The sequence below is a fragment of the Pseudopodoces humilis genome, chromosome 10 (assembly GCF_049639895.1).
Source record: "Pseudopodoces humilis isolate 2021_Gansu_Grassland_sample_001 chromosome 10, ASM4963989v1, whole genome shotgun sequence".
Taxonomy (NCBI): Eukaryota; Metazoa; Chordata; class Aves; order Passeriformes; family Paridae; genus Pseudopodoces; species Pseudopodoces humilis.
The window spans coordinates 5784284-5796468 of NC_142209.1; the positions used below are offsets into that span (position 1 = coordinate 5784284).

The 12185-nt window shown below is 46.5% G+C and overlaps 1 protein-coding gene across 1 annotated transcript in view; it reads left to right on the forward strand.

Moving 5' to 3' along the window:
- The first annotated feature begins 537 nt into the window (after positions 1-537).
- LAMC1 (laminin subunit gamma 1) overlaps positions 538-12185 on the forward strand; it is a 92103-nt gene continuing 80455 nt past the window's right edge. The window contains exon 1 of the mRNA XM_088060145.1: positions 538-1045. Within this exon, the coding sequence (XP_087916271.1) occupies positions 655-1045 (391 nt within the window). The 5' untranslated portion in view covers positions 538-654. The remainder of the gene's footprint in view (positions 1046-12185) is intronic.

The following is a 12185-nucleotide window of genomic DNA, read 5'->3' on the forward strand; positions in this document are numbered from 1 at the left end:
GGTGCAGCCAAGGGGAGTCAGCGTCTTATCCCAACAAACAAGTGACAGGACAAGAGAACACAGTTCTAAGCTGAGCAGGGGAAGTTCACATTAGGAAAACACTAGGAAAAATTTCTTCTTTGAAAAGGTAATTAGACAGTGGAAGGGGCTGCCCAGGGAGTTGGATACCCCATCCCTGAAGTGTCCAAGGAACGATCGAAAGTGGCATTCAGGGCTCTGGTCTGGTTGACAAGGCAGAGATTGGTGAGAGGTTGCACTCGATGATCCTGGAGGTCTTTTCCAACCTGAATGATTGTGATTGTGTAAAAGGTGCAGCTTTGTGGGGTGTGCCGCTACGGAGGCGCTGACAGGCCCAGCGCTTTGGCGTGGTCACTCCCGTGTTGGTTCCCGCGCTGCCGTGACGGCCAAGGCAAGACACCTCCCCACCGGCTACGAGCGGGGCCACAACCGCCATCGCCGCTTTAAGCCGGCACATTCCGCGAGGCGGGGGCAGCTCCAGCCCTGCTACGCTGCGGGACTCCGCTCCCGGCCTGCTCCGCGCCCGCCCCGCCCCGCCGGGCCTCGCCCGTCTCAGCTTGTGGCCGGCGCGGACCGGTGGTACCCGGCGAGCGAACGACTCCCCTGCGTGACCCCGCTGGCTCTCGCAGCCCCGTCATGGGGGACGGCAGTGAACGCTGGGCGCTGTGGCTGTGGGTACTGTGGCTGTGGGTGCCCGCGCGGTGTGGCGGTGCCATGGACGAGTGCGCGGAGGAGCGGAGCGGGCGGGCGCAGCGCTGCATGCCGGAGTTTGTGAACGCGGCGTTCAACGCTACGGTGCTGGCCACGCACACGTGCGGGGCGCCGGCCGAGGAGTACTGCGTGCAGACCGGGGTCACCGGCGTCACCCAGTCCTGCCACCTCTGCGACGCCGCCCAGCCGCACCTGAGCCATGGCGCCGTGTTCCTCACCGACTACAACAGTCCGGCCGACGCGACCTGGTGGCAGAGCCGCACCATGCTGGCCGGCGTGCAGCACCCCACCGCCGTCAACCTCACCCTGCACCTGGGTAAGGATGGGGAGGGGGCGAGGGCACCAGGGAAAGAGTAAGCCTGGGCACCAGCGCAGGCTGGGGATGACCTGCTGAAGAGCAGCTCTGCGGAGAAGAGCTGGGTATCCTGAGGAACAACGAGCTGTCCGGGAGCCAGGAGCATGCCCTGTGCACAGTGGTGTCCTCGGGTGCATTAGGACCAACTTAGTCAGCTCTTCCAGGGCTGATCCTGCCCCTGTCCTCAGGCCTAGTGAAGTACATCTGGAATGCTGTGTCCAGATCTGGGCTCCTCAGGAAAAGAGAGATGTGGAGCAGGTCCACCAGGGGCTGTGGAGATGATGGAGGGACTCGAGCATCTCTCTGACAAGGTGGGAGTTTTTAGCTTAGGCAGGAGATGGCTGAGAGGAGCCCTGTCTGTCCCTGTTTGCAGGGAGAGCTCAGAGGCTGGACACAGCACACTGCTCCCTGGGACCTAGCAATGGGACAACAGACAGTGGGCAGAAATGGATGCCCAAGAAATTCCACCTGAACATGACAGCTTCTATCCTGTGCAATGACCAAGCACTGGAACAGAGACCAGAGAGGGTGTGGAGTCTCTCACTTGGAGGTATTCCAGACCTGTTGGGACACAATCCTATGCCATGATCTCTGGGATGACCCTGCTTGAGCAGAGAGGTGGGACCCAATGACCCACTGTGATCCCTTCTAACTTACCCCATTCTGTCATTCTGGGCTGACAGGCCACCTGCACACTGGGCATTGCTGGGACCCTGCCTGGGTGAGTGCCAATAGCCAGGCCCTGGGCAGTCCAGTGTTCAGGTGGTATCATTGAATCCCTGCTCTGCAGGTCCCCAGCCATGTTCACCAAGTGTAAATCAGTGCTGGCTGCACCCCACGGTTGTGTTGGGATGTCCTCAGCCAGGGGTCTGGCCCTACACAGGTTCTTCACCCTTCAGCTGATGCTTTACTCACATCTGCTCAACAGTGCATCGTAAACTTGATTTTCAGCATTCTCCAGTGAATATTTCAGGGCTTGCTCCATTGCAGTATGTATTGGAGGTGCTGTTCGTTTGCAAGAGAGGCTGCACTTCCAGAAGCAGCTGGAAGCGGAGCAGGTTGCAGTGATCATGTCCCACTCCATGCACCAGGGATCATAGAGCCATTTAGGTTGGAAAAATAGTAGAAATTCTTCCTTGTGGGGGTGGTGAAGCACTGGCACAGGTTTGCCCAGAGGAGCTGTGGATGCCCCATCTCTGGAAGTGTCCAAGGCCAAGTTGTACAGGTCTTGGAGCAATGTGGTCTAGTGCAAGGTGTCCCTGCCCATGGCAGGGGGTGGAATGAGATGAGCCTAAAGTCCCTTCCAACTCAAGCCATTCTATGATTCTGTGAAAAGACCTTTAAGATCAAGTCCAACTGGTAACCCAATGCAGCCAAGCTCAGGATTGGATCATGGAGTTTTCCAGACAACAAGCTTCAGATCCAGGTGGAAGATGTTGCTGTGAAAAGTGGCTGGCACTGTGGGAAATCAGTGTGCTAGGGCACGTCTGCTGTGTGTTCTCTTATTCCCACACCAGCATTGTCTTTAATTACTGGGTGGGCTAGGTGGGTCAACATTGATGCTGAACTGTAACAGCCAGTCAAAAAACGAAGGTGACTTTGCTGATTGGTTGTCAATTCCAGAGGTTCCTTTGGAATAGTGTTTTAGCCTTCACTTTGGTTTGTGGACAAGCTTTTCTTTTCTGTTCATTCATTTATTCAAGTTGTCATGACATGGAAAAAGAGTAATCATTAAGAATTGGAAGACAAGCCAGCCTAGAGAAAGTTGAAACCACAACTTATATCTTCATGCCATTAAATCAAGTAAATATTAAAGAAAGCCCCATTGCAGCCGTTTACAGCTTCTAATCAAGAGCAGCTGTTGAGCATTAAGTTTAATATCAGTAACAGTGTAATTCAGGGGAAAAAAGGTATTAGGGCTTGGAAAGCTGGATCTTGTGGGAGCTTGTGCCTTCATTGATGAGATGTAGTTGATGGCACGGAGTCCTGTACCAGGGGTCACCTGGTGAGCACATCCATGTGCCTCAGAAGCCTGGAGTGCCTCTCTGCCCTAGAGTGTTTCCTTGTGTTTGGAGCTTCAGCATAAATATATCAAATAAGCATATCTAATTGTCCCTCTTTATCTTCTTTTCTTTGTACATTGGGATTTTTTTTTTCCAAGACTCCTGGAAAGCAAAGATCTCAACTTCTTTTAATAACAATCATTGTAATTCTCGTTACCAAGGCAAAACGTATAGACCCATCTGTATTACTGCTGTCCTTGGTTGTGCACATCCATATGTATATGGGTGTTCTTTGAAAAACAGTATATTTCTAAAGTACTGGGAGCAGTGCACTGTGTCCTGGGCTTTGATGAAAGGTACACATTTCTTTGCTGAAAACAACTGCATCTTTGAAATACTGTAGCATTGCAACACTTTCACTTGTGTTCTGGGTTTGTTTGCAGGCTCTTGGAGCTCTGTGAATTTGCTTTGCCATGTTTTTTGAGTAGAGTACAACTTTAAAGCAGAAGCTGCCTGACCAGCTCTGACACATTTGAGGGTTTTTTTTTGGTCTGATTTTTCCTAGTTAGGTTGTTGGGTGGGATATTTTTAGTATAAAGATTTTAAGAATCAGAAGCTTGTTGTGGGCACAGTGGTGGTGAAATTTGTTTTAAGACGACAACAGCAAAGCATTAAGCTCTCTGCACATGTGCTGTTTGACTCTCTGTGTTGCTGAGTTGGTGGCAGGTTGAAGAGCTCTCGAGTACTGACAATGCCTTTTTAGCCTGAAATGCCCCAAACTGCTCTGCAGCAGTTGTTCTTTCCTACTTTTGTGATGTCTTAAAACCATCTTTGTTTGAGTGAGCTGCTGGGTGCTGTGTTTGAGTTCTGTGTGCCCGCAGGCACTATGGTCTATGGGACACTTAATTATTGACATCACTAAGAGAAAGATGCAAAGAGCTTGACAAGTATTTATGTACTCAGTAGGACATAAAGGCATTCTGGGCTGCAAAGCCCTTTCATGCAGTTAATTCTGCCTGGTCTTTGAGGATTAAGCCCTGTGCTCAGACCCATATCCTTACTTGATGCTGCAGTTACCTTAATTTCTGAAAGCATTGGTGTCCTGAATGGTTAATGCTGTTTTGCGCCTGGTCAGGGCCAGCTGCATTGACTTAAGGTTTCATGTACATGCTACCCTGTGCTGAATTTTTTGGCAGTTTGAGATGTATTGATTAACATACAGCGATGTTCAGTCCATGCAGAACAGCATTAACATTTCAGAGGGGCCTTCAAAAGGTCAATAAGAACTGCAGGTCTGTTGCTAACATGCAAATGTGTCTTTCTTTGAATCTCCTTACAATTTGCAGTTCAAAACAAGTTTAAAAAACTTTAGTTTTGGGACTAGGAGCCATCACAAAGCCTGATACAGAAAAATGGATACAGCATGGATCACTACTACTGAGTTAAAGACTCAGATCCCAGGAGTGTTCGGAGATAACTTCTGTGTCCAGAAGTTAGGGTGCTCCCTGGGGACAGGGGAATGGGGGTAATTACCACTCCCTGCACCTGGAACATCTGGAGTTATAAAGGCTATTTCTCTTTGTATGAGAGGGTATTAAGACTCCCCCTAAGTAAGGGTAAGTAAGAGGCCTGGAGACACCAATACGCAGCTGTAAATCAGGAGAAGTTGGGAGCCTGTTCACAGGGTGGTGTGTGGATAATTAAGTTAGTGACTGAGAGGAGGGAGAGCTTTTGTGTGTCCTTTTTCCGCTTTTCTTAAAAGTGTCCCGTGTCTTTCCTATTTTCCATTTCCTCAGAATTTATTACTGATTTAGATTTGACCCAGACAGTCTTTTTTTTCCTTACTGCTCTCCCACTAAGTTCCCATATATTCCTAAAAAAAGGAACTTAGAGGCAGTGGTGCCAGCTTTCAAATAGAAGATGGAAGCCAAGGCCTTACAGTGTGTTGTCTGCTTCTTTTTTGAAGCCCCAGTGTCATGTTATTTTTACTGTGTTGTTTGCTTGTCCTGGGAGCATTGGGATAGTTCTGGGATCTCCCCAGTGCTTTGTGTGCATACACTTGAGCACAGTGTTTCTGTTTAGACCCCTGACACACAGAAACAAAGTTACGTGTTGAAGATGCTCCCTTGAACACTGGAAGAAGGGTAAAAGAGATAATAGCATGGAGGTACATGGAGGTTTTTTTGATGCTGTGTGCTCTTGCTGGGGCAAAGGTTTGTGTTTTTTCAGATGTCGTATCATTTTTCAGAGCAGATTCTCACTTTTTGCTTCTGCAGCTCTAATTTCTTTGTTGCTTTCTGTTGCTTCTACACTTTTTAAAATTCACTTCTACGTGTGCCTTTGTGTTCCCAACCAGCTCTGCTAGAGCCACCTCTCATTTTTCCCCACCACTTTTACTTTCTGGCCAGATCTGCTTGATTTCAGCTATTGTGATCCCAGAGTTTTGTTCCTTGGACAAAGAGGCAGCCTCCTCAGCATGCTGGTGGCTGTTCCATGGTGGAGTGACTTCATCTCCACTGAGAGCAGCCATGCTTTTATCAGCTGCCTTTGAGCTTGCAGCAGTCCAGTCTAGTGTTCCTGGGGCAGTTAACTGTCCTCTGCATATCAGCAGGGATGGTGTCCAGATGTACTTTACCGATGATGCTGGTGGCTTCAGCTATGAATTCTGGACTGTCTGGAATGCAGAAAAGATCAATTCCTGCCTCTTCTCTCATTGCTTCAGAAGAAGAGGCAGTGTTTGGTGTTGGAAGCAGCTCTCTGGTAGGCTGCCTTTCAAGGAGAAAGATGAAATTGCTGATTGCCTTGGTTAAAAACATGTTGACTCCTGAAGTCCTTACTGTAGACCAGCCTGGAAACTCATGTCACCAAGCTGGATGATGTCTTGTATATATAAAATAAAGAAAAACCTGTGAAAACTGTTGGTTCCCAAAGAAATTAATTGCCTGTCTCTTCACTTACCCACTCAGTCCTTTATTTGGCTCAGAGGAAAGTAACGATGCTTGGTTATATATACTTTTGAAGGCATTTACAAGGAAACCCAGGCAAGTTGCCAGTTCTTGTGCTCAGCCCTGGCTTGATTTGCTCGTTGTTTTTAGCAGACGAGTTTTTTTTGAGTTAGTACAGAAAACCAGTGGGTTTCTTGTCTGAAGGAAGAGCTATAAAATGTGACTTAAGTAGGTAGGTTATACCACTGGGATGCAGTTGCTCTGTTTTATTCAGTTCAGTGATGCCCTCAGTTTGCCAGTTATCCCATTAAAACTTTATGAGCCTGTGGTTTGCTGCTTTCCTTAGGGGAACCACCATAGTAAAACCATAGTAAAGTGCAAACAAGCAGTGTGTATGCACGTGAAGCTTTGCCTAGTGTAGCTGCAATTTAAAAATTCAGTGGTAATTAAGGTGTTGGGAGGGCATTTCCACATCCAAGGCCAGTGTTCAGGGTGTATTTGGAGCCTGGGCTTTGCCATGGTATTTGTGGAGCCCTCGGGGAGACACTATTTTAGTTGGTCTTGCAAATCCTTGATTTACATTTTGCAGGTTTCAGGATGAATACTGAAGAGATCAGGGCTTTTAATGGTCAGCAGCTATTCAGTGCATTTATATAAAGGTATCACTTCCTCTGTACACTTCAAATTCCAAGTTTTTCTCTTACTCTGTCTCAGGATGCTGATGCTGCTGCAATAATGCCTTTGGGAATACTATACATGGTAGAGCACTTACTTTGCAGGGTGGAGAGAGCTGGGACTGTGTGGTATTTTGCTGCAAAACCAGCTGCTATTTGTGTGCTTGCTCTGAGTTGGTAGAATTAGTTGCAGGTTTTCACACACTCAGACAGTTCCTTTTGTAGGTTTAAACCTTTGAAACTGTTAGCTGCTCAGAATTGATAGCATGCTGAAAAGCCTCTGGCTTATTTAGGTACTTTCTTTTGTAGCCTAATGTTTTGGGAGGCTCTTGTGACCTCTCTGAGTCTGCAAATGAAAATCTCAGGCTGCTGCTTCCTGTGGAAATGAAAAATGGGATTGCTCTGCAAACAACACTTAGAGAAAAGAATTTCCAGTGTCGACGGATGGTTTGGGAAACTTGGATCTTGGGTTCACCATAAGCAGAAGGGCTGTGAGCATTATGCTTACAACCTTTGTCCGGCTAAGACCTCCTGCTTGTGTCCTGTGGCCCTAATTCAGTGCTCACTGCCACTGGTGAGGCCATGCTGAGTGATTTTTACCATCTGGCTCCATGTTCTTCCTGTGGGTTCTCTGGGATATGGGGTCTGGCATGTTAAACACCACATCTAAAGTCACCATCTCTGGTCTCTAATAACCTTTGGAAGCTTAGCCTGGGCTGCTGCCTCCCGTGTAAGCTCCTGCATGCGAAGAACCATGCCAGCCTGCTATTACACATCTCTTAACCATGAGATCTTGCTTATTGGTGGCTGCCACAGTGTGTTTTGATTAGAAAACAACATAAGTTTCATAGTTTTCCAATAAATTGCACAAATCTTGCTGTCTCTGTTGTCCCACTACACAGAAAGGAAAATGTTTCCCCCCCTGCCCCCAGATACAGCATAGTCATGTGTGTCAAATCAAGCTTTACAGCCTTTAAGTCAGGGATGAATGTAGCTACTTGTGTTGAGGACATCACTAGCTGCATTTGAAACTCATTGTAATATCAGGATAGTCTCTTGCCAGGAATACTGAGAGGACAAGCTACCTTTTGTAGCTTGCCAGACTGAAGGTGCAAGCTGCTGGTAGCCTTAGAGGGCTTTTAGGTACTTTAGAGGTAAAACGTAGTAACTTCTAGGAATTACTCTCATGTAGAAGCTTGGAAAATGGTGAAAACTCTTCAGCTGTAAAAGCATCTGAAATAACAAGGTAATTTTACTTAAAGCCTTTTTTTTTTTTTTTCTATCAGCCCAGCCCTACTTGATACATCTTTCACCAAAAAAAACCCAAATTCCCACCAACCCCCTGATATATTATTCAGTGGTCTTCAGCATTCTGTTTGAAACTGGGTGGCAAAGCACTTTTTGTTTCCATGCTTCTACTTGTCTTAGATATTCTGGTGTGATAGTCATTAAAGAGTTGTTTCCAGTGGCAATCATGCCTGCAGTTCTGATATAACACTGCTGTGTTAAACAATAGAGAATTTCAAAATTTCCTCTTTTAGAAACATTATCCAAAAACTGTCCAAAAACTATTATTGAACTTGTTAAGAAGCTGTTGCTGAAGTCTGTGGTTGCTTGAAGCTTGCAGATTACCTGTTTTTTTCTTTTTTTTCTCCTTTGGTAGGTAAGCTAGTGCCATCTTGTACACGGGAGGTACGTTTCCAGGGTGCTTGAGGCCTTATTTGTACAGTTACTTGGGGGTTTGGTGTTTTTGTGAGGGAAGGGAAGACTTTTAAAGTGTTTGTAGAGATGATATATTGAGTGACGCAGTCCACCAGAGCCCAGGCGAGCTCCAAGTATGACACCGGTGCCATGGCAGGTGTGGGGAATTGCCTTGGTGTGGGATATACTGCAGGCAGAACTTTTAGAGCCACTTGCTCTGTGGTGCAGGATAGCTAACCAGCATCAGGGATCAGGCAAAGGAATAAGGAGGAGGCTCTCTGTATGAGGTTCCAGCAGGGAAAGGATTATTGACGCTGAAGGGTCATGGACAGAAGAGTCCTCAGGCCCTCTGTGCACAGGATTAAATACACGGAGGTTTCAGGGGATGGGTACAAACAATTAACCAATAGGGAAACCAGGAGAGAGGAGTGAGAGGAGTGGATTAGAATTCAGGATCTAATAGGGATAAGGGGGAGAAGAGGGACAGCCACATGGTCCAATTGGGCCTTGAGGAATAAGGGGAATTCCTAAGGGGAGGTACTGCAAGGGGCTGGGCTAACAGGAGATTGACAGGGAAGGGTCCAGAACAAGGGGCAAGGTTTACAGCGACAGGGAAGGTACTGGAATAAGGGGATGGGTCACAATGATTGGCAGCATTGGGGAAGCTACAACTTGGGGGCAAACCAACTCTGGAGGAAACATGGGAGAACATAGGAACAAACCATAAAACCATGAACAACAAACTATTAAAATAAACATGAGCCACAAAAATTGAGAACTTGAAAAGACCGAGGGATTGTGGGTTCTTGGCTCAGCTTTCTGCAGACTTCTTAATTCTGCTACAGACTTTGGTGTGCTTGGAGAACTGTTTGTCTGACTTGGCTTTGTAGTGAGTCGTGTGTTTTATAGGAGAACAAGGTAAATGGCTATTCATCCCTGGGAGCTTGAGATGCTCCTGTGGGAAGGCCAAGGTGCAGAGCTGTTAAATGGCTTCAGGAGTGGCACCTGGCCTGAAGTAGAAAGCATGCAGACCTGACCCTTCCTTTACAATTAGCCCTCTGTAATGGAAAGAGCACCTCTTAAAAAAACACCCCAAAACCCCTTAAACCTACCAAATATTAAAACCTGCTTGATAACAGAGATTATTCAAGTGGGCAGTGGCTGGCTGAACATGGTAGTCCTTAGCTTCCCAGTGAGTTACCTGAAATGCTCATTCCTTTGGCTGCTCCAAGGCTGAGGGAGCACTGTGGATTTTGGGCTTGGCACCAGCCCAATTCTAACCACTCTGCTTTCTTACAAGTTTTTTTTTCAAAGTCTACTTTATAGCTCAACCTGCTTGGCATCGGAAAAGACCTTTTTCCTACCAGAGTGAGCAACTGCTTGTGCAGCATGTTGCACTTGGGCCAGTTTGGTTTATATTGATGGGGGAAAAATATCAGGGTTGCCCAACAGGTTGTTTTTTAACTTTTAAAAAATACATTCTTTCCATTCCCTGTATACTTTGTCTCAGAGGGTGAATTTTTCTTATCTTTGAAATAAAAGATATGGAATCTTTTTAAGGAAATGGTTGCATTGAACCTCTTCAAGACAGATGAAGGGGCTGGTTTTTTGATGCTTTCTTATAAGCCACAACCTTGTAAATACAGTGTAAGTCGCGTGCTGTGGAAGGCTCAGTTTGTGTTGGGCATATCTCTTATTGAGATTAGTGGAATGAAAGTGGAATTTTTCCTTCTGGAAAAAGTACCATCGAATGCTTCTTGATGTCAGTTTTAAGTGTGACTGTTTGACTGAGAGAAAAGAAAATCTTCTTGTCCTGGGACCTGTGTGGTCAGCTCTGATTATGATGATTATTTATAGTACTTTCATCTGCAGTCCTTTGCGTTCTCCCATCTGGTGGGATGTTGCAATGGGATTTTCTTCCCAGCAATTTGCAGGGCTGGCCCCTGGAGAGTAGCCCTGGTCAGACTGCCCTGCCTGCTGCCCTTGCCTCTCAGCCTCTGAAAAAAAATGTGGTTATTTTTGAGGATCCAGTGTGTCTCCCTCTGTCCTGCTCCTGGCTGTGGCAGTCAAGTTGCTGGGCTTGGCCCAGCAATCTCCTTTTATTGTGTGACAGCAGCTGATGCTTCCCTTCCAGCTGCTGGTTTCTCTGCTTTCGCTGTGTGCCTTCCTGGGTCTTATGGCTCCTGTTATCCTCGCTGGAGTTACATAGGGCAAGGGATTTCTCAACACTGAATCTACTTGATGAACTTGTTAAGAAGCTGTTGCTGAAGTCTGTGGTTGCTTGAAGCTTGCAGATTACCTGTTTACTTGCGTTTTCTGTCCCCTTTCTCCCATTCTCCTTCCTGAAGCTCCTTGCAGTCTTCCTGGGCTTTTACTCCTTCCCACTCCTGTTTTCCTGGTACTGAGATGTCCCTTGGCTGTGCAGTTTGGGAAGGTAACCCCCTTCCTGGGATGAGGTTTTTTAGCTGAGTTCTCTCACAGTTCTAGTCCTGGCAGCACCTTGGGATGCTGCCCTTGTACACTCAGTGCTTTATACATGTGTACAGATGAGCTGCTGGTGGTTTAATTTTGCTTAGACTGAGAAATACAATGCAAGTTCAAAATCTTTAAATGCTCAGTATTACTTCATAGTTTCTCATCTTGCATGTGTTAGGGACTGGGGTGGGGGGGAGCTCCAAGTTTTCTTAATCGAAGACATTTTTTTTGTCATAAAAGCAAATGTTTGTCTCTGTTGATTCCCACCAGGGTTGTGAAGAAAATATTAAAAGCTTGGAGTAAAGAGATTTGGGGCTACAGGGGTAGGGCAGAGCCCTCCGCTGCTGCAGAGCTGATGCCATTGCCAGAGTGAAATGTGAACTCTAAATAAAGTGAGGACCCACTATCATCTTGTAATGTCTTAATGGAATCTAGGTTTTTTTTCCCTACTTGCCCTCCATGTCTCTGCCTTGCTTGTCTGGTGTTGCAGGTGGAGCTGGGACCGTTGCTGGGCACTGGGATGGCTCTTCTGTGCCCTCCATCTATGCTCTGCAGGCATGAGTTTACTGATCAAATTACTGGCATTACACGAGCCGCTGCCCTTCTGCTTTCCAAGCAGAGTGGCTCTGCACACATCCGTGTGCGCACTGCCCCTTTCTCACACCCTCCCTCCCAAGGGCTGGCCCATGTTGCAGTGGGGTGAGCAGGGCCAGTCCTGGGACAGCTAAACTCTGTTTCCTTATGGAAAAAAATACAGATAATTTTGGAATTAGTGATACAGAGATGACTCCAAAAGCTTTGTAGCACTTTTAGGAAGTAAGGGCCTTTTTTACTGTTCACAACTTAATTTTTATTTTATTTTCTTTTCCACATATTTCCTTATAGCCTTATTTTCCTGTACTTCCATTCCTGGTAAGATGTAGGAGCTGTGTCAGGAGATGTGTCAGGAGAAGCCACAACTTTTTTGGGAAATGCTGGAAAGGCTGTGAATCATGAACTTGGGACATTCTTCTGCACCCCACATTGGTTCTCTCTTCCCTGGCAGACTGCCACCAGTTTTTGAGTATGGAGCACACAATTTCATATAAAAAAAAAAAATCCAAGAGGCAATCTTAGAAGATCTTTAATTTGATATCTAGTGATACATTTAGAATTTTCTAGGAAAATGCATTTGTCTGTGGCTCTGAAAGAACAAGGGTAGCCCTGGGAAAGAATATCACAAGATTCCCAAAATCAGGTTTGTTACTTTTCTGTGCTTTGATTTTCTGCAAGTTTAAGCAAATCACGGCAAAAACATGTTTTA